General features: G+C 39.5%; 1 protein-coding gene across 2 annotated transcripts in view; it reads right to left on the bottom strand.

The window, feature by feature from the left end:
- LOC140314258 (uncharacterized) overlaps positions 1 to 27,149 on the bottom strand; it is a 53,527-nt gene that overhangs the window by 11,540 nt on the left and 14,838 nt on the right. For both annotated transcript variants that reach the window (XM_072392390.1, XM_072392391.1), the window contains exons 3-6: positions 12,251 to 12,308; positions 5,334 to 5,582; positions 2,827 to 2,887; positions 1,976 to 2,106 (exon numbers count right to left, since the gene is read on the bottom strand). In XM_072392390.1, coding sequence (XP_072248491.1) covers positions 1,976 to 2,106; positions 2,827 to 2,887; positions 5,334 to 5,582; positions 12,251 to 12,308 — 499 coding nt within the window. The remainder of the gene's footprint in view (positions 1 to 1,975; positions 2,107 to 2,826; positions 2,888 to 5,333; positions 5,583 to 12,250; positions 12,309 to 27,149) is intronic.

The following is a 27,149-nucleotide window of genomic DNA, read 5'->3' as shown; positions in this document are numbered from 1 at the left end:
CTTTCTCTGATCATCTCCTACATGTTCACAGTCTCTTTGTCTCACTGCAGCTCTTTACAGAGCTTCGCTGAAAGCACAGACTCAGCTCGAGACCCCACCTAGCTAAGAGCACCAAGACCAGCCCCGCTCACATTCACCTTACCCATGGCTATCGCCTTTCCTCTGCACAATACACCATCCCCTGGGCTCTCGTTTGAATCCCAGCTCCCACACTGGGAAAGAAGACAATGTTGGACTAACTTTGCTACAGTGCGGTGGGAAAAGTTAGAGAGTAGGGTGAAGCCCTCAGGCACTATTTTATTATCTCCTACAAAGGACCCATAAGTCACACATGGAGAGATGTGTGAAGAACCACGCCTGAAAAAACTAATAGTGTTCACACAATGTGTTCCTCTGTCTCACATATACGGAGACAAGGTTATTTGTGGTCAACACACAATACACTGCAGAGCTCTTTTATCTTTATATGTACAACAGTCTTCCACTTTTGGAGTTGGAGAACCTTTTTGTGCGAGATGCATTACTTAAACCTGTGAGCTTACAGAAAGTAAAATATAGAAGAAATTTTAGACAAACAACACATTTTTTAGAAGCCATAAAGGCAAATTAAGATAAAATCCACAACACACTTTGAAGATATCATCAAGTCACATGACTTGGACTTAAGTCAGACTCAAACATAGTATGTATAGAGATGTTGTGCAAAAATCAAGTAAGACTAAACTTTTCTTTTATTCTCCCATGATATCTGACCTCACTTGGACTTTACCTTAAAACTCCTGTTCTCTTTCCAGACTGTCCTCCTCTAGAATATGACCCCGCTTGGTTTTCATACAGGCTAGAACGACCTATAATTATGTCCAAGAAGGTAACAGTCGTTGTCGCATTGTAAAATTTTTTTTTTATTTCAGCTCTATTCTTAACCAAGTAATGTTACTGCACAAACCCAACCAGGAAGTGACCAAAGATGTTGTGTTATGAACTAAATGCAACTCAAAAGTGATTTTTTCACTTTTGAGTTGAGATGTTGTCATATGTTGATCTTGAGGACGAGTCAAAAAAGTATCACTGACTGAAAGTTTTGTTGCTATTTAAAGTAAAGACTTAACAATTACGTGTGCTCCGATGTGGAAACACTTAGATGAGTCTTATCTCCCGTCTGCCACCTGTAACAGGAGGCCATTATGGGTCGTATTTAAAAGGATGAACAAAAACCTGATTGTTTCGATTGGAGGACTTATTGAACGGTGGCAGTCTGGCAAGGCTGTGATCACAGTACCTGTTGAACCTTACACCAAGTCCAAAGAATAAATTTTTTTCCACACTTATGAAAACCTTACATAAACCAATGAATTCCCTGATTCAGCTTAATTGCTTTTTTTTAATTTACCAGCTAATCAATCCCCACGTTTACACAACATCCAATGAGCTACTGGAAGAGAAATAGAAAACTGTAAGGAGGTAAAACTATAAAAACTATTGGGTGGCGATAAGAACATGAAATGCAGTTTGGAAGTATTCAGAGCCTTTACTTGCTTAAAAGTACTCACATTAGACTGTAAAAATGCTTATTTTTTTCTTTTGATGGGACTTGAGTGTGAAGACTGGAGATTAATTTGGGACTTGCTAAAAGGTTACTTACTCCCACCTCTGCTAGAAGGAGATGGTGAGTCTTAGCAATATTCAGAGTTAAATTCCTTCTGTCTTTAGATTTGGTAAAACTCTTTGTTTACGTTCTTGCTTTTGATTTGTGTAGATGTGAAAGGAGTTGCGTTTGGTGGCCATTATGGGAAACCGGACTGTGTATCTTGTGAAACAATAAAGTCCCAGTTGATTCATTAAAGTGAGGATCCTCAGTAAACAAAGCTTGAGATACTAAACTGGGGAAAAGAGCTAACAACCCCTCATTGGCTTAAGAACACTTTTGTCTTCGTTCATATCCAACAACAGAAACTTTGCAAGTTACATATCAGACCTTTGTTACACAGCAGTCCTCCCCAGTTGACGTCACACACACACTGCCAAGGCTCGGTGCAGCTCCCGTACTCACAGCCGGGGAACGTCTCACACTGGTCACACAGAGGACCCTCCCAGCCATAATGACACCTAACAGAATAGCAGAGAGGCAGACTGAAACCAGTTTTATGACTCATTTTATTTGCATTGTGTAGCTGGATTTGAGAGACATTTTACTTTGAGTTAATCTTTTAATGAGTGTTATTAAATCAATTATCATAGATTGTTATCATCCTGATTGTAAATTCCTCTGGATAAGAGTCAAGTACTGTTGAAGCTGTCGAATGATGCACCACCTTGAAACTGTTATTTAATTTCACAGCTGATATGCTGCCTTCAACGTCTGTACTCTCAATGTAAAGAGAGTTTGTCCTTTCAGTAATAACTACAGCAGTTACAGAGATGAAATAAGAAATCACAGCAGACAGTGGTGCACCTGCCTAATACTGCCAAATTCAATTAATTCAAACCCTATTCCTAACATGTAATCCAGACTAATGTTTGAAATGGGTCATCTGCAGATGATTTGTTGGTCTCGATCGGTCACAGAAAGACCCAGACATGGTCGACCCAGAGCGCAGCGCTCAGCTGCTCCATCCTGATGAAGACTTAGTCACTTGTTAAACGAAAGCCTCGAGAATGACGTCTGCTCTGACATAGAAACACTCATATAAGTCATTTTTCCCTTCTGCTGCTAGTAGGACCGATACTGTACAGGATCTCGTTATGAGCCTTTTTGATCAGTATGAACAAATTACTTATAAGACGGCTTGAGTTGTCTACATTTTCTTGCGCGTTTGTGGAACTTACTGGCATTCTCCAGGTACTTTACAAAAGCCGTGGACCTGATGGCATCCCTGCTTGCACACCGCTGTGAAGATAGAAAGCACACACAAAGAGAAATTAGGAACTAGAAAACAGCTGATATGGCATTGAGTTTTTTTTCCCTCAGCGTTTCTTTAAAAGTTTTAATTTAAGTTGTCTATCTGAGACTATCTGTTACTTAAACAGGGGACAGAAAGGCCTTGTAAAGCTGACACACTGGTTTACTTACTATTTAATTGAGGGGTCAAAGGTGTAGACAATGCTTGGGAAAAGTTTTGAGGATGCTGACAATTTGAATATTGGGTGTTTAAGATATTCAAACCAAGACTAGAAATGTCCGATACATCATAATCGGCACCTGTAGGGGGTTACAGAAGGACTGTTGCTAATATTCCAAACTTCCTGCTTCTCTTTAGTCCAATCAGCGTCATGCTGAGGAGGACGTCAAATAAAGTAAGACAGGGGCACGGTGGGCAGGGCTGCAGGATGTCCTTTAACTGACAATGTGTCCTTCAGGGTTACCATGGTTTCCACTCTGGTTTCCTACATTCACTTTTTAAATTGCAACAGCGGTCTGAGGTCACAGAATGAGGGCGTCCAGCCTGTGAGTCACTCAAATGGAGCTAAATCATGTGTGTTCACTGATGTACAGGAGTGTAAAGATCCTAAAGTGATATTAATTCAATTCATTGTAATCATAATCCAATCAAATCAAATGAATTAATTAATCCTATTTATTCATACAGAGCAAATTCAAAAACAATTTCCTAGCTAAGAAAACCAAAAGTAGAATGGGAGGCAGCGCCTTCAGTTATCAGGCCCTTTCTTGTGGAATAGGCTGCCAGTAAATGACTGGGAAGCAGACACCCTTTCCACCTTTAAGGCTACACTTAATGTCCTTCCGTCTTCATTGTCAAGGCAGGTCCTCATTTGCTTCCTCATTTGTTCAGAGCTTTAACTCACTTTTAGATTTTGACTATCTATTATCAATGACCTATCCAACAATTTGAAAAAAAAGGAAGAGGGAAACAGGAAAGTTAATTTTGACAGCTTTTAATCACAATCACTGTGCTTCCTATGCCAAAATCAAACAGGAAAACAAAGACACCATCATGGAAAACCATTTAAAGAAACTCTGGAAAAGCCTATCAAAGGTGAAGAGGACAAGAAAGAAATGAAAAATAAAATATTGTTTCATAAGTGAACACAAGTTATGTTGAATCTATTCACCGTTTGTGATTTTGAACATTTTCCCAATGAGATACATACCCCTTTGTAATGAAAGTCAACGCTACCTTTGGCACATTTAGTTTAAATGTCTCACATTTTAAAGTGCTGAACTGTCAGGTCAGGTCCAGGCCCCGACAGGACAGAGCTGCTTCACTGGCATAAGGGGACCTAAAACATATTTAACCTCTTTATATGCAGCTAATGCAACTGTATTAGAGTATGTGATGTTCAGGGGCCTGCAGGAAGTAGATTAGCCTACATCCCTGTAGCTCTCATCCATTTGACAAAAATTTGGCTGCTGGCACATTTATTAACACATGTAAGAAAAGTGATCTGCGAGGCAAGCCCTCTGCATCACTTACTGGCTGAAATGTATAAAATAAAGTTTTAATGAGGATTAAGGGATGATTTGAAGTTAAAAAATTATACTGCATAGAATGATGAGTCATGGTAATTATAGATATGAGTGAAAATAAATGGACAATAACATTCCCACAGTTGATAGCAAGACAGAAACAGACAATGGCATAATAAAAACAAAGATGGGTCTTTAGAAGCGAGCTATAAATCAGATCAAAAACAGAGGCTAAGGGCCTGCCAGCTGGATTTAAAGGATCTAATAGACGAGTTTGCATAGAAGAAAGCTCAGGGAGTGTACCTGTGATGTAAGCTGAACCTTTTTGGCTGTGGCTCAGACGGCTGACTCTGTTCTCGTCTGTGTGCTGCACTACCATGAAATTTGTTTTTATCTTTTATGGTGTTCCCACACATGATTTTTTCCTACATAGCTGATGGTCTATTTTCTCGGTGATGAGCATTTTTGCGGTTGCTGTTTGCTCTAAAGTTGTTACTTAGATTACAAAATGTTGTTTACTGTGAGATGGGCTGTTTTCAACCGGGCTACTGCTGGTTAACATGCTTTAACCGGCATTTAAAACATTAAGTGACCGCTGGTAGGATAAGAGGAAAGAGGAAGGCAGGCTTCACACTGAACAGTGAGCTTAATGATGTCATGATTTGTGATGGGCAGGGTCTATTTGTACCATTCTCACCAATTATTGTTTTTATGAGTGTGAAGCCTCTAGTCAAGACTTGTTTTCAAATGGATTTCTTTTTAACTGTACATTTCAGCTTAACATTTTTTCTCATTATGTATATAATTTTCCATAACAGCAAACATAAAGTTTAAAGCTCTCTGAATAAAGTACTTCATCATTAATCAATTAAGTTTTGAATTATAATGTCTCAATTTCTTGTCTTACCCTCTCTGCACTCTGGTCCCGTCCAGCCGTCCATGCAGACCTTTGAGCCACTGGGGTCACAGCTAAAGTGCCCAAAGAAGTCATCGCGGACCCGGCAGAACTTGTTGCAGAAAGGTCCGTAGTAATTGGAGTCACATCGGAAACGAAGCCGGTACTCAAGGCTGAGAATGCGGCCGTGGTGACGATACGTCTGCCATTGTTCACCGGGGTTCAACATGGAGGAGAGGAGGACTTGCTCAATCAACTGACCTGAAGCAAGACAGAGGGAGTAAATCTTTAACAGGTAAATGGACTGCACTAATACAGCACTTTTCTTGTCTAGTTGAGCACTTTTACACTAAAAGCCACATTCACCCAGCATGTCTTAGTCTTTACATTTTTATAGGCTGCACAGTGCTTTTTTCTCTATCACACATCAATGGATGCATCGGTTGACAACATGGACTCTTCGACATGTGGTCGAGTCAAACCACTGTCCTTACGATTGGCAGACAACTGCTCTTCCACCTGCCCTATTACAAGTAAAAGAAAGTGTTTCATTACAATAAAATGCTTAATTGCCTTAATATTGTGGTGCAAACTGACAGGTGCCACAGGTGTAAAGAAGAATACACACGTGCAAACCAAATGTACAGAGTGTAAAATGTAATTAAAAATATTGCGATAATTTTAGAATTGAATAAACTAATATTATATTCTTAATAGAACTTACTTAAAACATATCAAATTTTGAGAGAGAGTCATTTTCCTATTTCAAGAAAAAGTGTGTCTGTGTATCACCCACTCTTCTTAGAACTGAGGGAACCAGTTACTGGACCGTTGGGAGAGGCATGATGTCCCATTCTTGTGTGATGTAGGATTCTAGCTGTTTAACAGTCCAGAGTCCTTTTTGTTGAATTTTGCATTTCATGGTTGGCCAACTGTTTTCAACTAATGAAAGATCTGGACTGCAGATCAGTCTACAGGTCAGTCCATGAGATTTGCAAATCATTGCATCCTGTTTTTATTTACATTTTATATAGTGTCAAAAATCGGGATTGTTGATCACTTTGAAAATATTCGTAATGTTTGACTGTACCCCTGCGGAAGAAAAGACTGCAGTAATTCTTTTATGCAAAAAACCCTCAAAACAAAACCAGAATATTGAAACATTCTACTAGAAAAACTCCAGTTAACACATCCAGTAGTTATACTGCAGTTACATGTGTTAAATATTCTAATATGTACTCTCTTGTTGTTGTTGGTTCTGTCTCCACCAAGTTCTGTGGGGAATATCTGCCTCTTTAGGTGCAAAATGCTCAACTGTCCTCACTACTTACTCACTAACTATCTTGTCTGTTTTCAGCAGGTTTATCAGAGCTATTTCAGAAAAAGCAGCTGCCTGTCGAGGATGGAAACAACTGAGTGAATTGAAACATTCAGCTTGTGAGGTAATAAATAAAACAAAGAGTTGTAGAGCTGCAAGAAACTGCAAATTTCAGTGAGATATTTTCCTGTAGAACTTTGCTCTGTTGTGTTCAGGGATGTTACATCGTGTTTAATTTCTCTGGAGTTTGGTTTGGAATTGTATTACCTCCAACCATCAGCATCAGACAACTTGTAAAGTGATGATTAGTGAACTGAAAAATGTTTCCAGCATGAATACCGCTGGACACAAGGGTCGATTATGGGGCCAGAAAAGAGGGGTCAAAGGTCTGCAGAGAAGAGAGGCAGCCAGAACAGCAGAAAGGACCAAACAAGCCCCAGAGCAACGCTTGGGCTGCGGCTGCTGGTCCTGACCCCCGGAGGGGTTTTCCCATAGGCGCTGTCATCCCCTGACAATCCTCCCTGACAGGGTGTTAACACATGCAGAGTACTGAGAATATGTCTGTGTGTGTGTGTATATCTGTGCGTCTCGATCTATACAATTAGTGTGCATTGAAGAGATGCTGGACAGCTTTTATCTTTTATGGTATTCATGCAGAACAGCCTTGTTGAAGGTAAGTCAACAGTGAAGAGAGGGCAGTGTAGAGTGTGTGCGTAACAGCCTGAGGCAAATACAGCTAAAGTGGATGGGAAGCAACTATTAGAACACACATATAACAAACTGCCTCATGGAGAGATGAGATCACTGTGGTATTGGACAAAGGAATGAAAACAGGGACACACATTGGCTGGTGTGTATTTTAAACACGCACACATCTGCGTGTAAATGAGGCAGAGTGGAAACTGAGCAAACTGCAAGCTCAGTTGATACTCCATTCCTCCACTGCCTGCAGTCAAACTGAGAGCCCCATTTTCCAAACACTCATGATGCTGCAGTGCATTGTGGGTTTTACATTATTCTATGAATCTGGCAGGTCGAAGGGTTAATTTCATCATCATCATTTCTGTGCCAGACGAGAAGAAGAAATAACATAATTAGTGCAGCAGGGAAGGTGTCCAACAGAGTCTGATTTCCTCTGTAATGTGATTAGATTAGATGGCATGATAAGAAATGAGTACAAGTAGGCACAAAGACTGAAAAAAAGGAGTTCAAATATTAGAAAAATCAGAAATAAGACAACCGGAGCTGTGCGGAAAATCAAAAGTAACAGAAACATAAGTGTGTTTGTAGGTAGTGAAAACATTCAAATCTCTTCCCCTGGCAATTGTCCCCCGCTGCCTGGTCTGAGCTGTGAAGTGCTTGCCCTTGACAAAGGCTGAAAAAACACTGCAGGAGAGAAAACACCCACTTTCACTCACTATTCTATATCACCTACTGACAAATCAATAGTCCAACAGAAGCCAATAGATCAGAAGGATAGTGTTTGCGTCTCTTCTGTGTCTGATGTATGATAGTGTTGTTTTCAGTTTTTATGCTACTACAGTATGTCACAAAAACTGTTCTCACATGGATGAAAGTTCAAACATGTGTCATAGATTTTATATACAAGCTGGTCCAGATTAGAAAGCCTCTATTAGGGAATTCCACTAAAGCCATGATGGAAGTTTTGTGACTGTGAGTTGATCATAAATACAGATGAAACGCTGGCAAATGCAGCAGAAGATATGAACTAAATATGTGAGCAGAAGAAAGAACAAAAAAGGTAAAGAGAGAGACCAAAGAATACAGGAAATGTTGTGTCAGGCACTAAACAAAATCACCAGGTGGAACATCTCACAACTAAGTAGGTTAGCTGATAACAGGTCAGCAGCACAATCAGCCATAAAAAGAGCATCCTTTGGAGTCTGGGCCTTTCAAAAGTAGACATGGAGAGAATTTCCCCACTTAATCAGTACAGTCTCTCAGAAAAACTGTAGACGTTATGAAACATTATATAACATATGAAACTTTGGGTTTGTTTTCACAAACACAAAATCTGTGTTTTTCAAGCCACACAGCACAACTTTTAAAGTAATGTACTTCAACAGGGCATCGAACGTGTCCAGCATGTTTTACGTGTTTAGCCAAGGGGACTCAGCAGCTTAAAGCAGGAAAAGGACAGTTTGTGTGTAGCTTCATACTCAACCTCTACAGTCCGACCTCCAAATGTGGACTTTGTGGCCTCTTAAATGTGATGCAACTGTTGTTGTGTGACTATTTCTCAAACTGGCATGGTACTGTTTTCCTTGCTGTTGTTATGTAAATGTAAATGTAATTTATTTATACAGCCCTTTACAACAATCCATTTCGGTGTACCAAAGTGCTTTACATCAGATAATAAATAAAGAAAAGAATAAGTACAAAACAATAAAATAACAGTAAACGCAATAAAATACAGCTAAATTGAATAAGACAATATAAAAGAGTCACCATTCTACTGGGCATTAAAAGCCATCTGAAATAAGTATGTTTTAAGCCTAGATTTAAAGAGGCCCAGGTCAGAAATAAGACGCATCTGGGAGGGGAGCTTATTCCAGAGCCTGGGGGCAGCAACGGAAAAGGCTCGGTCACCCCACTGCTTGTATTTTGACCTGGGCACTTCCAACAAAAGTTGATTTGTTGACCTCAGAGCTCTACCAGGATTACGGACAGTTAAAAGCTCAGATAAATATGATGGGGCGAGGCCGTTAAGAGCTTTAAAAACAAACATTAAAAGTTTAAAATCAATTCTATAAAGGACAGGAAGCCAATGAAGGGAGTTAAGAACAGGAGTGATATGCATACGTCTGTCAGTGTTGGTTAAAAGACGGACAGCAGCATTTTGCACAAGTTGAAGGCGACTGAGAGAAGTCTGGGAGACGCCGACATAAAGTCCATTGCAGTAGTCTAACCTTGAACTTATTAGGGCATGGATGGCTTTCTCAAGATCGTGACGTATGTTCATGTCCAGTAGCACAAACAAAAAAAAGAAGTGAAAATTGTGTCTGTGGACACAAATCGATTGATAAAGTTTTTGTGGCTATGTCACATTTTGATGGAGACTGGTTTGGCTTAATAGAAGTCAAATGAAAAAGAAACACAAGCAGTCAGATTTCCCGATCCAACCAAATCTTTCTGTAACTTCTTCAAATCTCTTTTTCGCTGTACTTGAGATGTTGGCATTCCTCATTTTACTTCTTTAAAACAAGGCATGATCAATATTTCTTACGATTTGCAGGTGCAGGCAATAGGTGTCAGAGGGCTCACCTTCCCTTCAATTCTTCTTGCTTTTCCTTTCTCTTTAAAAAACATGTTTTACGATATCATTATCTTCCTATTTGCTCCACTTTATTAATCAATGAACATTACCTTTGTGAGGACGTAATGCTCATTTTCTTTTATTGTTTTATACACACTGATTCAATTTTGTGATAAATTGGAGGCTACAGTTCCTGGTATATTCAGAGATGTGTTATGCACGACTGTGTTGACTATATTCATTCAGTTTAGAGTAAGTTAAAGAGAAGAACTACCTTTCTGATATCCTGTTTCAAATATCCACTTATGCCTGCTGTGGATCCACATACACAGCTGCAGATGAATCTGTCTGACTGCTTTTTTTTCCCTTCCCATTTTGTGGTAAAAATTCCACCATTTTCACAATTTCCAGAATTACTTTGGAGAGTAAAAGGCAAAATATCAAGAAACACAACACAAAACTACTAATAAACTGGGAACAGACATAAGAATGTCCCCGCACATTAATACTAAAGCTACATTTTGTTAAGGAAAAAACTCTGTGAAGGTCAGACTGTCAAAGAACATCATATTTTCTCACAGTTTCCAAAGACTGTTTCAGAAGATTCAGTTGTGCTCGGTAATCCTTTCTGATTGGCAGCTTGGCCTGATAAGTCCGTCCAAACTGCTACAGGATGCCTGTGTTTGGGTTGAGCTAAGCTGTCGGCCTAGTGAACGGCTTTAGCATCAATGTAAGGGGCTGTCAGCAGCTCAGGTGGAAATGGAGGATAATGCAAACAAGATGTAAGAACGTTGCTAGAGGGCAGAAAGAAGGGCAGACTGCAGGAGAACAGGTACGACGAATGAAGAGAAAGAAAAAGGGTCTCTGGTGGAGTTCCCAGTTTCTCTCTATCTCAACCATCATTTGGATTGGATTGCGGTCCCTCCACTGAGGGAGGAAGAGGATGGCTGGATGAAAGGGAGGATTGTGGCATGACAGGAATGAGGAAGGCATGGAACATCTGTCTGCTCGTCTCTGTTTTATGCTTTTTATAGCACGCAGCTCACTGGAGCTTTTCCCGATTACGAGGAGAGTGAGCAAGGAGACGAGCAGGAAATTAAAAGGCCTCGATAAAAGGCTCTCTAAACTTGTGTGATCACAGACATTAAGACACAAAGGAAATCTTCACATTGTTTCATCATGTCAACCCACACAGTCTGGTAAACAAGCACTCGTGCTGTTTCCTCCCATCAAAAGATATTTGTTGAAAACTAAACTTGGAACAAACAGTTTTCTTGGCACGACAGAGGAGAAAATACAGTAGCAATAGTAATGGAGGAAGTGTTGACATAAGAAAGTAAAGTCCTAACACCACCCTATGGAAGCACTTTGTCAGACGTTAAGCTCCTGCATGTGAAATGTTACTCAAATAAATGTAAATAAATGTCCCTTAAGACTGTTATACTACATCATTTTGTAATGTGTCATTGGATTATTATCCTTATTATTGGATTTTTCACGTTTTGAGCCACCTCAAGAACTAACGATCATTTTGAATAGGGGTTCAGTATTTTCTCACGGGATTAACAAATCTTCTGCGAAATCACAGATTTACCAACGAATCCTTTCAGTTACACTTGTTGGGTAGTTTAAATCATACCAAATCATGTTTTACTAGTTTGTCATGTTTTTATTGCATCAGCTACAGCTGATAAACTAAAAGTACTTTAGATAGCCCCAACATATATGTGACTGCGCCACATTCATAAAAGCATAGTTAAATATTTATACACAATGCATGTTCTAAACACAATCAAGAAAAAGGCAACTGGCAAGCTACCAATAGCTGTTTAAAAAGTTAATTAGCTTAGGTTTGGAACCCTGATCTTGGACAGTGAAAGTATGGATTTGATTTTATTTGATGCTGGGGGGATGTGAATTATAATTATTTCATAATTAAGCTTCTACACCTGCTTCAACTAACTCCGTTCACCTGCAGGAATTTCACCCAAGATAAATTAAACTACTTGTGAAAGTTAAAAAAAAAGAGCAGGTTTGCCAACACAATCTAGCTTGTTTTGATTAATCAGTGATGAAAATGGACCTTCTGGCCCACTGGTGGTATGTGGAGTCAACCTACAATTCTGGATATGATAATGACTGATAATGATTTGATAACATTGAAAAAAAGTGTGCTTGAACAGACTGAGCCATTAAACATCAAAACAGAAGATGAAGAAGCTCATTAAAACACACAAGTCTGCTGACAGTGGAAAAATACTGTACTTATTGTATACAAGAGGGTATAAAAGTATTTACTTTGCATGTATTTTACAAAGTTAACTTAAGCTTTACTTGATTCTGATGTGTCATTGTCGTAGTCCAGAGCTTCCAACACCAGAGAGAAGGATTTCTGCAAAAAAAACAAAACACAAACATGTGTCAAAAGTTCAGCAATATATAGTGACGACTTTAATACAAAACAAGACTGCCTAAAGCTCTTCTACTCACTGACTTTTCATAAACATCTTATAGGTGTGGTTGTAAATACAGTTAATTAAAACCCTCAATGACACTACAATCAGCCTTTAAACCAGTTTGAATCCAGTTTGGTCATCTTACATGATATCGTCAGCACGTATAACAATATAACATGTTTGAAAGTTAGATTTTTTTTAAGCTGGTAAATGTCTCCTTTGCTTTCAAAAGGCCAGATGAAGCCACGCAAAAGGATTTCTTCTAGAGGTGGCGCAGCAGTGGTTAGCACTGTCGCCTCACAGCAAAAAGGTTCCTGGTTTCTGTGAATGCTCTGGTTTCCTTCTGCAGTCCAGAGACATGTATGTTAGGTTAATGGACTAACATCCTCTCCAGGACATACCTCGCTTCTGACTCAATAGGCTCCAGCTCCCTGTGACCCTGAGCAAGACGAATTGGGCATAGGGAATGTATGAATGAAGATTTTTCTTTAAGTTCACACATAGTGGTTTTGAATCTTGAGCTTAATTTCATGTCTTACAATGGGGTGTTTATTCCCTCTGCATAAATATGTTTAAATGTAAAACCAAGATTAAATTCTGTGTACATGAATAAAGCAGACGGTCAGATCATTTTAAAATTTCAGCCTGTGTTTTTATCCTTGGCCTCAGCGTTTAAAACAAGAACAAGCATCACAAGCTATTAACTTTACACTCAAGCCATGTCTGCAGCCGGGTGTTGGCTAAAAAAAATATCATCAAACTGCAGCATGATAAAAAGGAAAAGAGGACGGTGTTAAATTGGGGTGAGGGAGCACATTTCACAAACTATTGTCAGATGAATTAATTCAATTTATTTTCTACTGTGCCTACTTTTAGACTCAGCTTTTGCAGGCTCCACTGCGGCATGCAGTTCAAACCTGTATTGATGGCCAGGTCCTTATACTCATTTTACATGTGTATTAAAATTCAGAGCATTAAGTAGAGATTAAGTCAGTGCAGATATCCTGCAGCACAGCTGCAGAGGACCTGGGCATATAGTGGACATCTTCAAATGATGGCTCACACAGATATCACCCACTGGAGAGATAACACAGGGTTGGGTTTTTTTCTGCAACTTCCCCCTTTCTGATGCATTTTTTGATCTTATAGATCAGCTATGAATAATTCAGACTAACACACCTTTTACTGTTTTTCCTTCATCCACCCACCCATCCTTCCATTTGTGAAATACAACTGTGCCTGCCCTGCAAAAAAAAAAAAATCAACCATATGCATTGTGGCTAAGGTTTTCCTAAAGGGCTCCATGGATGTGTGGTCACGTCTATGTTGAGGAGGCGTACTGCCAGAGGGGCTTTGAGTGGGAGGAAAGGAGGAAGAGTGCTAAGAGAGTTGAAATGGATACGAAGGAGGCGATGGGCACAGGAGGAGAGGGAAACGTGAAGTGAGGTAGGGATGGATTTGGAGGAAGGTTAAGGGCAGGAGGTCGGCAGCAGCATGAATATTAGCCAGAGGCTGAGCAGAGGAGAAGATGAAGGGTTACAGTAAAAGTTTAAGATGTTAGGGGAGGGAAAATTGTATGACAAAAAAAACTGAGTCAGGGATAAGCTTTAAGTGTGTTTCTCCACTGCAATAGATGAGAATATGGAAGGAAAAGGTGAGCCGGGTGATTGTACAGAGAGAGAAAAGGACAGAGAAAAGGAATAATTACTGGGTGACATGTAAAGAAAAGAAAATAGTACAGCTGTGGTGGAAGGACTGTCAGGCTGTCAGATTATCAGGCGCAGCATGTGACGGAGAAAGACACCAACAAGGTCAGTGGGTGAAACAAAAGGATGACAAGACTTAAATTTAAGACTAGAGATTAAGGGTAAAGACAAAAGAATGTACAGGTGTTATGAAAAAATGTAGAGCTGGAAGTCATGGTGCTAATGAGATGTGTCGGGCTGCAGAGCCACCTCACAGCCAGTTCATTAAGGATGGCAGATAGCAGATAGTCCACAGATGGACCAGCTGGAGTCATTACACTTTGGCTTAAAAACCTCACCTGAAGGGATGTTTAGTATTCATGATTTACACCTACACTGGGATTTTACAGTGTACTATACCAGCATTTGATCTGTGTAGAACCAGTGATGCAACTAGTAGTGTACGCATTTTAAGTGAAAAATGCCAATACAACAATGGACAACATTACAGGTTAAAGTTAAGTATTCATGACAGAAATCAGCTAAATGCACATAAGTTTTTAGATTTCTGTATTTCTGCCACTGACATCTTGTATCTTTGAAACTGGATGTTAGAAGCAGAAACAACACACTCCTTTAGGTTAGAGACCACCTCTTATTGAATCCCATTTTATCAAACACTCATATGAACAGCTCATCTGAAACCTGACACAAACAACCTTTAAATAAGAAATAAGCCAATGATAAGACTTGCATATAAAGCTTTAAAATTAAAAGTATTTTATATCTGAGGTATGAGCAGCTCACAGTTGCGTTGGCGCTGTTGTTGGTCTTTTAGCTTTACTCTGCTGTGGAAAAGATCGAAGTCAAAGAGGACAAAGATCTGCTTTGTGATGAAGTAAACCAAGTGTTGAAATAATGAAAATTATGCTGCGCAGCTGTCGTCTGCTTTTCACTTGTGCTTCTTTGCCATTTATAGTGTTTTGGTGCTTTGTCCTTTTTGTTATGATATCAGTGTCATGTTTCATGGTAGAGCTGAAGGTGGAAGAGGATCCAAATGTGGACAATTGCAGCTTAGACAGGTGATAAAAGGACAAATGTATTAATCAAACTGAAGCGCTGAACCAAAGGTACAAAATCAAAGAAACAGCTCATGTACTGACCACCAGAGAACCACAGGAATGCAACAATGATCTGGCACTGAACAAAGGAAAACCTGGAGGACATACACTGAGGGAGGTGATAACAAACAAAGATCAGATGTGGCAATCAGAAACTGAAAACCAGGTGTAAAGAAGAAGTAAAAACACCAGAATACACATGAGGGCAAACGCTTCAAATTAAAACAAGAAAGAAGGAAATGAAGTGCACAAAGTCAAACAAAAAAACTCATTGACCATGACAATCAGTTGTTGCTGGGTCCTCATGGATTGAGCTACCTTTCAGTCATTCAGCATTCAATCAATGTGTAGTGTCACCTCCAAAGCCCATGTGCTGTAAGCATCCGTCCGTCTGCGTTGAAAAACTACCCATCTGTTGGGGCTGAGAGCGCTGTGGATTAATTCCGTTGTGTCAGTATAAACAGGCCCTTAAAGCTCGTCTCCTTCATCATACTATCATACATATTATCAACTGGCACTGTTGTTTCGGAGTATCTGCTTCTAATATGAGCTCTTTAAATATGAAGGGGTACTGAGTTATGTGGTCTTTTCTAAAGTACTGTTGTATTGTGGTTGGTAATTTGCAGGATAATGTGTTTGTGTGTTTAAATTGTGTGTACTCTGAGTCTTATGTCCACCCAGATTAAGAGGAACGTAAAACTTATAGAGAAATTGTATTAAAGATGCTCTACACCGCAACGAAAAATGTTTTGAGTCTGAGGTTTAAGGGAGCATAAAACTGCTAAATCATTTTAAAACAAAAGCACGTGTGGAACATGAAATCAGCACATTGCCGGGGCAACAGGAAGCTAAATGTTCTCCTGACAAAAGGCTACAGGAGTCGAAGCGTTTGATGATCAGCCCAGTTATGATGAAGTACCCACTACTACAAAATGCACACGCAGCATTACCTCACTGCTGGCCTGTTTGCAGACCTCTTCGCCTTATCGTCTTTCCAATCACCCTCCCTGTCCCTCTCCCTTCCTTCCATCCACTGGATCTGACATTCTCTCTTTCTTCTTGCACTCTCTGCCAACTACTAGCTACGGTAAAGCCCTGTGGGAAGTCCAAAGTCTTTTTTTCTTTTTCTGTCACTCTCTGTTTTTCATTCCCTACATCATACATAGTCTCACCTCCCACAGGTACATGCAGACAGGTGAGTCATCATATAGTCAACGATGAGGGAGGGATGTATCTCCATCCAGCCCTCACGTTGAAGTTGGGCTCTCGTGTGCAGGTCAGCAAGGGTCAAAGTAAGCACGATTACCAAGTTAGAAATCACAACAACTGTGTCTGAAGAGATTTATTTACAATATGCCCTTTCTGACAACCTCTACAAAACATCCACACTCACATGGACAAAGCAGCTTTTCATGTAATAAATTTCTAATGCCAGAAAAAAAAAACAAGGCACTCAGAGGCCAGGTCAGGGAAAGCAGTGAAGAAAACACTCACAAAGAAGAAAATTGGAAAAACAAGAGATCACAATCAGAGATGAAGTGATATCTTTACCTTGCTCCAAAACAAACAACAGTACAGAGCAGTTTATGGAAATAATCACCAAAGTGGTGACACAATGGACATAATGGGAAAGGTGTTTTCTTGTGTTTTATGTGTATGTGTGCAGATAGAAAAATACAGTGATAAGAAACACACACAAAGGGCTCAGTATTATATTATTGGCTATCTAAACTTTGTTGCTGACAGATGGACATGCAGCAGCTCTCTGAGGCTGCACACTATAACATAATGATGTGTGACATGCTGATATAGTTAAAAAGGTTATCGCTCAGCATGTTAGGTTCTAACATTTGCTAGTTAACACTAACCAAAAGCCAAGCTGAGGCTTTCAATGTCTTTAGTTCTGCAGGTTTTAGAGGATGAAGAACATTTCCTAGCTATCCATCCACTAGTTGTCAGAATATCAGAGTCTGAGTGATGGAACTGCAACATAACTGCCTTCCACAGAGTCTCACAACCAGCATGGCAAAGGAAAAGTTATTACAACATCCTTATCATGAGGTGCATGTTTCCTTTTTGTTTTTTTTTTCTTTCTATCCATGTGAGAACTGCAAATTTACCACTGCCAAAGAGTTGAAGCACAAAAAATCTGAAAACAACTGATAAATGAAGCATCAGTTTTTTATACAATGTTTCATTCTCTACATACAGTGAATCTTGTATTTATTGATCAGCTTCAAATGCGTCAGATTTGCGGTTGTTTCCATAGCAATTATCTGGACTTTTCACAGCGAGCAGGAAAACACCAGATGGAACTAATTAAACTGAAAATGTTTCATTTCCAGCAGTTAATGACATTCATAGCAAGCATTTATAATTTATTTGTTACACCTGCATTTGATGAGTTGAAAAGTCAGCTTTGAAATTATGCCCATCAAGGAGCCAAGAGGCCAGAGGCGTAAATTATGTGGACACGAAAAACACACTTAGGCCTGTTTCTGACACACAAGCTGGTGTGCACTTAACAAATTCTTCAGATCGTGCGAACACTCGATTTTGGAGCAATTTGCCGCTGTTATGAGATGGAAATAGAAAATGGAATGGAAATGGAGTCCAGGTTTTTCTAATACACTCTTATTTAATTGTGAGTGCTCTGCATAAGTGCAGCTGTGCGTCACCGTCATAAATAACGTTGCTAATGTAAGTTTAAAAAAAGAATAAGTACTTGTTTCATGTGCTCCTTTAGGTCTCCACAGGCTATTTAAGAAAGCAGCTGCCAAAGATAGCACATGCACATGTTAACACACTTTACAACCAAATAAACGTGATGAATAGACACAATCTCCAGTTTTTTTTTCATTGCAGGGGTCTTTGCTCCAAACTCCCACAGCTGATAGCTTGTTACCTTTTTCATTTAGCTTTCAGTGTCGTGTTGTGGTGCAAACTAAACTGTTTTGATACGCAAAAAAAATAATCAGGTGAGTGTCTGCATCCATTCATGACTGAAAATGGGAGTGGAAATAAGGTTTCTGCAGGTTTGGACAGTTTAATAATGACTGAACTTTCTAATAGAGTCCATAAACACAACTATAAATCTGTCAACAACAAAAAAAAAAGCACAAGAACATTTCTACATTTGTGCAGTTTTGTTCATTAAATTGTACATGGTTTTATCAGCTCACCAAAAATTGTTCTCTGTACTTGTTTAATATGATTAGGAACCTTTAAAAAAAAAATTTGTGTTTATCTATTAAAATCTTTTTGTCAAATGACAGTTCATGTACCGGATATTTCTGAAATTATGTGGAATACATCCTGTATTGGACCCTGATTTCCAGTTAAGATGTATTTTAGATTGTTGTCAATGAATAAATTATTATTCAATCTGTCAAAATATGAATATTCATGCCGAATCAGATGCCAGATAGATATGTCAGCTGCATGCTGAGAAAAACACAACTGTAGCCAGGCAGACAGTAGATGTTTGATTTTCTCTACATCCAAAGTGTCCGAGGAACACCCGGAGTCACGTTCCTTCCTCTCCATCAAAACTTCTTCCACCTTGCAGACACAGATTGTCTTTCCTTACAACATCAGAGCTTGATGTCTCTGTGGGTTTGGGTCAGTGACTGGGCCTCAGAAACAGCTCTTTTTCAGTCAGACTCGCTCTCTGATTGTTTGAAGCCTTCATCTGTGCAGGTGGAGTGAGTTTGGAGAGAACAAGGGTCTCCCAAAAAACACAACAACATCAAAACAACACAATTAGTTTAGATGATGAATCATCTTTTCCTTTTCCCTCAGACTAAAGGCAGTCTGGTCATCCTGACATTTGTCCGTAGCGTCACACCAGTCCAACAGTGGTGAAGCGGAGCATTACTGCAGACTCTGCTAATTTATACCAGTGGACAGACGTTTGTCATGGCATTCCAATTTCATTTAGGCAAAGGTTGAAAAAAATTCAAGCTTCTTTTTTATCCTTGAAACTTCTGCCACTGTCCATTTCACTGATCCCTTTCTCATGACACCCCTCCTCTCCATCCCTTCCTCCACTTGTGTCTGTGCCCCTTCATCCCTCCCTCTTTCTCTCCCTCAGACATGGGCAGGATAGGATATCCCGGCAAAGCCAGGCTGTACAAACACAGCTCTACAACAGGAAGAACTCCCAGCCCTGAGAGAGGAATTTCCCCTCAGAGCTCGCACTCTGATGCGCACACACTTGCACACACACAAGCAGACACCCGCATGCAGGCACACACGCAATTCAGAAACCCAGCGTCACCGGTGGCAACCTTTGTTTTTTCAAATACAGTGCTTTCATTTAAAATAATTTGAGAGTATAGCAGACAAAACATGTCATTTATCAATTTAGACAACAAACAGGATTTTGTGTTGTTTTGCTTTAATCACTCAACAACAGCTACAAAGTATGGAGGACTGCTGGGTAAACAATGCTGCTGTTATTCCAGCTTGTTGTATGGAGTTTAAAATGAGGTTTCATGACTTTTAAATGGATTTCCATTTTAATGTAAATTTGCAAACATAAAAAAAGCGCTGTGGAAATGCTTAGATCAGACCAAACAAACGACTGAGTTGATAACTAAACTGATTGAAATAAGTTAAAAGAAAATTTGAAAGACGCAGACTTAACCAGAAAATCGGAAGAAATAAAAACAGTTCGTCTGATCAAAACATTTCTTTGAGTCATTGATGAGACTCAAATCAATGCACGAAACAAGCATAGATGACATATTTCCATCTCGCTTTTCCACATTAGTTATGCTTTTTCAACAGCTGCTCTGTTTCCTGTGTCATATGATTGTGCTTTGTTTTTTCTGCAAAGGTATAACAGCGTTAAAAAGGATTTCCATCTTCCAATTATCTTAACAAAGAACCTACTAATATTCATATCACATCAGCTGGTGTTCATGCTCATTCATTTGCATATTCTTTTGGAAATTTGTGCTTAATTTAGACAAGGACTGGTTTAATGGTGAAGTGAATGTTTGCTTGCAGACACATTTCCCATTTTCTTCAATATGACTGGCTGAAATTAATCAACCAGAAATGTCTATTAAACACAGTGTCTGTTCTCTAAAATGAGCACCAAATCGCACACCTTTCCATCACATCCTGAGGATAAAACAGTAAACCACACTGACTCCTGTTTTATGTATGTTTGGGGACAGATCCCAAATACCAAATGGATAGAAAGATTCATTTTCTGTTGTTATGGGTGATTAAAGCTACCGTCATTATTATGACTCAGTAGAAAATGGCTAAATTGCTGGATCTAAAAGTCTGCTGGAGTCAACTAAAATTCCGCACCGATGCACAGGGGAACTTCCCCTTGAGATCTTCTTTAGATTGTCATGAAGATTGATAGAGCTACAGCTTCCCCCTCACACAGGTGTAGCTTGTGTTCATATTTGTGTTGCACTTTAGTTTTGTGAGCCATGTGCTGGGAACCTTTGTGGTTTATGAGCTACGACACAAGCTTTATTTATTTAATTCATTCTCCTGTTTCTTTTGGGGTTCTTGATTTAAAAGTTAAGAATATAAAAAATGGATTTTTAAAAAACACAGACCCCCCCAAAGTAAAGTCAAAATTTGATATTGTTAATCGCACACTGTTTTTAGATGAGTTTTTTTAAATGTAGATAAAAAAAGATGTTTGCTCCTTTAATCTATAATCATTTATTCCCCTGGTGTTATGGACTTACTGGTGGTGCTGTCACACTCTATTTTGTTTAACCTCTGCACATTTTCTCTTGTCCTTGGTTTCATTATGCAACATTCCCAGTTCTCTACGATTTTTTCTAATTTTCCTGATGCTTTAACGATAACGAGATGGGAGTGTCCGTGTATGTCCAGAGCCTTGATTAGCCCAAAGATGAAGAGGCTGCTTTAACTAGGTTTTAACTGGTAAAGGAAATGGATGGAAAGGTTATTTACTTTATTGTGCCTTTAGCTGCAGTTTTAGGCCTCCGTAGTTTGTCAAACTGTTGAAGTCCTGATATACAACAATGCAGCACACACAGGCTTGTAACACCTGCGTACAAGTAATCAAGCTAATGCACTTGAGCTGTTGAGCACGCATAAAACACATCTACAAGCAGGGGACAAACTGATATATATATAATATATATAGGTCTATATATAGTAGTAGCCAGCATTTAATAGTTTTAATAAATTTTAATAATCTCAATCCTCCATAATGTTGTGCCACAGAAGAAAGCTTAAGCTATTGCAGACTCACACACAAACATGCAAATGGTTGTCATGACAGCCGCTGCGCCTGAGCCAGATTAAATGGCAACACCTTACCTGCACTATAAACTGGTAGTTGAGGTAACCACAGTAACATTGTCATTATTATTCCTGTAGAAAAGACGCAGGTTTACTTCACTGCAAAGTACTTCACGGTGAATGCGACAATCTGAGGATCCACGCTATATTAGAGTGTAAAGAATACTGAAAAAGTTCAAAATCTCAAAAGATCTTAAAATTGGTTTCCATTTAAATGAGGGCAGAAATAAATCTAAACATTGGCGCTACCTTAAAATCCACAATCTTAGCAGCTTTGTGTCAAACATCATTTTTGTGTCATTGATTGACTCTTCTCTGATAATAACAAAGAAAAGGCATCAATTGTTACAGTTCTGGGAGTGGCACAGGAGAGCAGGAGACGTCACGGTGGCTCAAATGTGGATTTCAAAACTCTCTACGGATATTAACCAGGGCTGTCCATCTCCCTGCCCTCAGGTGAAAAATTTAGACACACAGAGCACAAGATGAGGAATTAGACCCCCAGTGTGCAGCCATCCACCGCGCCCCGCTCTCATGGCCTCGTCTCTATAATTACACGTCTCTGTTCTCACACCCTCGACTTCTTTTCTGTTTTTCTTCCATTGTGGATATAATTAGCAGCAGACTTTATCTTCCCCTGTTTGCCCTCACTCACTTTCCATCTGTCCACAAGCACTGCGGACACTGCCATCATCTCCTCCCCGACATCTTTCTGCCTTCCTTAAAGCCCTCCGCCCTGCAGTGGGAGACCAGGCGCTCCATTTATTTACTCAACAGCAACACAAGACTGTAAAAATCCTCCATTGCGGGCAAAAGGCGTGTAGTTACATAAATTAAAGTCTTATTAGAGAAAGTAATGAATGTAATCTTTAAGGTTCATAAGTATCTTTTTGTAATATTCAAGCTGAATTTCATTATATGTGACAGGTGTGCCATCTTCACCCTTCCTTCTATAAAACCAAACTATCTTTTTAAACCTCATGTGGAATAAATATCTCTTTTAATGCCAGAAAACACATTGTCAAAAATGTACAATCTTTAACCTTTTGCAGTAGCATTTAACTATCTCCTGCAGAGGCGTGATTAGAATAGGATTTTCTTTGCTATTTTCTTTCTGTCCTTTCTTACATTGAGGCGAGGTCAGAGGTTAAAAATGTGCGGCGTCTTGACCTCATCTGCTAACTGTTCTGTTGTGTTTCTTTATTTGCCAACAAAATAAATATCACGTTGAAGGAATTTCATGTTGATGCATTGCTATGGAGGCTTTTCGCTATTGCAGCTTATGTCGAAGGTAAGCTGGTCTTAACTTTATATTGTAACATTTACTCCGGGGATTTCCAATCCAGTTGAATCAGGCTCCAGCACAATTCATCTCAGAACACAGATCTTGGAGCTGATATCCCGTCAGAGCTGACTGTGTTCCACTAAATATGAGAAGACGAGTGAAATTTGCTCCCTGACCTGGTCAACTATTGTTCGTGTAGCCAGTTAATAACAAGAAATTAATTAATAACAGTGTTTTGTAGATAATACATATAATACAAACACTGTGGAAAAATGTCACGGATAGAGCTGAACAGCACCATGTGAGTGACTGATTTTAAGAGACACAAAGGAGACAGAAGTGGTAATAAGCAGGACATTACTGTGACTTTTTATAGTCTAAGTAATAATGCTGGATTTTGAGCTCCAGGTTCCACTGACTTCTGAAAATCCATTTTTGAGGTGTTCCAGTTGAAGTTTCCTACTAAAAAATGTTAACATTTTACACTAAAATGGAAAGTGCCATAAATTTGTGGAGTTGTGGAATGATTTGGCATCCTGGAAATAAGTAAAAACTAAATCCTGCTCAGAAAATCTGTGTTTTTGTGTTTGTTTTTTTCGCTATTGGATGTATTCATTTCATCTGTGGGCTTTTAGCACTTCCAGTGTTGTCATTATTCTTAACAAGGTTACAAAGAACCCATAACATTAACAAAGGCCTTATTTTAATGCAAATGTTCTTCAGATGGTAAAGGTGAGGGATTTACTGCCAGTGGAAGACCAGGAATTGCCTCTCTGTGTTGTTGTAGAGGAGACAGACAGACCGTGAATGTTGTTTGTGCTGTTTAAGAAGTCAAAAAAAGATGAAAGCTTTTGTTGGTGGAATTGTGAACAGCTCACTTAACCATGACAAACTACGAAAAAGATTATAAATGTGTTTTGATGTGTCAGTATATGCGCTTGTCATCCAGTTTGTCACCCAGCATTAAATCTGAACGTTGCGACTTGAGTAAATTTACTTTTTACATATTATTGTCCCCCTCATCATCCTTGACCCCTCCCTGTCTGTCTGACAGTCGCATTCCTACAGGGTTAATTGGCTTAAACTAAACTCTCCACTTCAAACGCTGTGGAAAAACAGAGGCCTCTTGACATGCCGTGCAATGTCGGCCTGCCTCATCTTCATCCTGTCCTCCCATCATCAGCCCCCACTTCTACCTCCTGCTGCTTATGATTCTCTCAACAGTGTGAGTAAGCCGTAATGACACGCACAACTCCACCCAAAACACCTGTGCCCCACTCTGAGATCATCCACTGACCCCCCTCCCTTCCCGATTCTCACTTCCTTTTACTTTAATGTTTTCCCTCTGCAGTGCTTACACTAACTTACCCTTTTGCCCATTAATTCCAGCTCTTTCTGCTGCCCTCCACCTCCTCCCTAAAATCCCCCATCGCAAACCCAGACCGACTCCCCTCACCCCAAACAACCCCCGCCCCCTCACTCACTTCCGCAGGAAATTACCTTGTCTGGCCACTGGACGTTTCACATCCACGACTGCACTTTCATAGAGTGGCATTATCAGTGAGAAAACAGGACGAGTCTGGGTGTGTGTGTGTTCTTTGATTCGAGTCTTTGTAAACAAATCACTCAATTTTCTCCATAGAAAAATGAGAAAAGTGGTTTAAGAAGGTATGTTTTATTGAATAGCATTGCCAAGGGGCCATGTAGTTTTGTGCTGCGACTACGCTTAGCTTGAAAACAATAATGTGATACAATCAACAAAGAGCAAGGACAATAACCTTTATTATGTCCTTTTGGGAGTAGATGAATCATAGATTATATCACTGTGCAATGTCTTTGTTTTGGTAGTCAGTTTAATCTCCTTCTGTAGATCTGCTTTGATAATTGAGAGGAGGGTATTCCTCTGACAGTATTTTTATGAACTGTATATTCTCATGGTATACTTTGAGGCTACCATGTTGAAAAATCCCACTGACATCTACAGTTACCACAAGTGTTACTGTAAATGCTGTCCGAACACATAGGGTTTTTCAATCAAGGTGTGTGATTAGACACTTGGTACAAACATCTCCCTCACTCCCCTGTTGCTTTTGTTGAACCCACCAAGGCAAGATCAAAAACTATTTATTTGACCTCAGCTTTTAACTTCAAATATGATATATGGCATGCAAAACAACTTGATAATTCATTCATCTCCTTTTGGGAGAAATTTTGGCTGAAAAATATGCCCTCTTCGGTGGAGGAAAATCTGTAAGGTTGCCCCCATCTAATAGCCCCAGGCTGCATGTGAGGGACTGACTTTGAACCGAAGTGACAGATACTTTAATAATCCCTCAAGGGAAATTATATCATTGCTGTCCATCCAACCCATCCATCTTCTATACCCACTTAATCCAATTCAGGGTTGCAGGGGGGTTGGAGCCTATCCCAGCTGCTATTGAGCAAAAGGCAGGGTACAGTCTGGCTAGGTTGCCAGTCCCTCATAGGGCCGCACAGAGACAAACAATCGTGCACGGTCACACTTAGTTCAATTTCTCACCAATTAACCTAACATGCATGGTTCTGGATAGTGGGGCAAACCTGGAAGCCCCAGACAGGATTTAAACCAGGAACCCTCTTGCTTTCAGGGGACATTGTTAACCACCACACCACTGTGCAGGTCTAATATAAAATAATAGTTATTGGTTATTATAGGCAGTCAATGTGTAGTGTTATTGCTGTGCTTGTTGTAATGGGGCTGAAGGAGCCTCTGACTGAACACCCTCTGTTGTAGAATCACTATGTTGTGTTGAAGCTGTGCATGACTGTCCATTATGTTCTGCAGCTTTTGCGGCCTTCTTCTTTGCACCAAGGGATGAAAGTAGTGTCTGACTTATTTCTGGTCCTCCTGAAGAGGAGGAGGTGATTGTTTTATATATACACTGCTGGACTGGCTGCCACTACACAGAGAAGCTCAGAGGACTAACACTTATTTTTCTTTTTTTTTGACACCATGACTCTACTATTTGTTTTCATCACTCGTTTTTCTTTTTGCTGTAATATCAAAGTTAAAATCTTGCATATAGTGCTTTCACATTCATTTGACCAGTTATTGACTTCAGTTGTTTGTTTTTTTTCCACCATTCATGCAACAAAAATCAGCATCCTGATTTCAGCACACTTTCACAGTCACAATTGTTCGTGTTTCTCTTACTTCACTTGGTCACAGGCTTGTCTGCAACTTCTCAAATAGTGGTCAAGAGCACTTCGCATCAGTTTTTCAACTCGCAGAGGATTGCTTTACAGCTGCATGTAACAAGTTACTCATCTGCTAAAGAAAGTGACACACTGGCTGCACCAAAAGTAAATGGTAACAGGAAAATGTTATGAGGAGGTCAGATGGGAGGAAGGGAAAAGTCACCTACTCCCAAACATGACACATAATTTCTAGTTCAACCCTCTTACCACTGTTTTTAACTTCCCTTTTTTTGCATTTATTTCAACCTCCTTCACTTTACTACCGTATTTTTTTTTTTGCTGCATTAAAAGTACTTACTTGAGGTTCAGAAACATCCCTTTTTAATTAATTTTGCCAACATGTCCTAAACTGTTCCATTACAGGGCTTGTTTAAAAGTTGAAAATTAAAAAGATAAAAAAACCACAAAGTGATGCTGAGCGCTCAAACCAAACGCAGGGAGCTCCAAATCAAGCATCAGTATGTGATACTGAGAACAATGTCTTCTGCATTCATAAAGCTGGAGAAGATGTATTCATAAGAGAGACGGCTATGCCAGTTTCTATTTAGTGTGATGTTAAACCACTTTGAAATTTTCTGCCACTGTGTGTTTGTCTAAACACTCGAGCTCCAGGCTTGCTTGGAGTCAAACCTCTGTTGCCATGGTAACATGAGGCGATGCTCTTTCATAAATTGACACATAAATTTTCTCATTTTTTTGTATTATTATATTGCTATTTCTCATAAAATCATGATTAGTCTTATTTATTTACCAAGTGTGTGTATTGTTGTATTGTTAGATTGATTTAACAGAGAAGCATTTCATTGTTAAATTCTTCAAAGTGGCACAACAACGGTTTTTCTGCTGGAATGATAAAAGCTTCTGTGTTTTTTCAGCTATGATTACTTGCTTGAAAACTGAGTTCTTAACAAACAAATTGTCATACTTGAGACGGTTGAAGCACGAACAACCTTTGCTAAATGTACATTTTATAACAAATAACTCATCTATTTATTACATTTAAGCCATTGTCGAGGTGAACACATGAACTGATGTAAGAACGTGAGCCTATCCGACCAGAACCAAACAGACAGGGATAAAATCACAGCAGTTATTCAAGGTCAAAGATTCCACAATGTGATGCTCAAAATGTTTGTGGCTGTT

The sequence above is a fragment of the Leuresthes tenuis genome, unplaced genomic scaffold, assembly GCF_036924035.1.
Source record: "Leuresthes tenuis unplaced genomic scaffold, fLeuTen1.0.hap1 SCAF_9, whole genome shotgun sequence".
In the NCBI taxonomy this organism is placed as follows: domain Eukaryota; kingdom Metazoa; phylum Chordata; class Actinopteri; order Atheriniformes; family Atherinopsidae; genus Leuresthes; species Leuresthes tenuis.
This window is presented reverse-complemented; position numbering and strand designations above follow the sequence as displayed.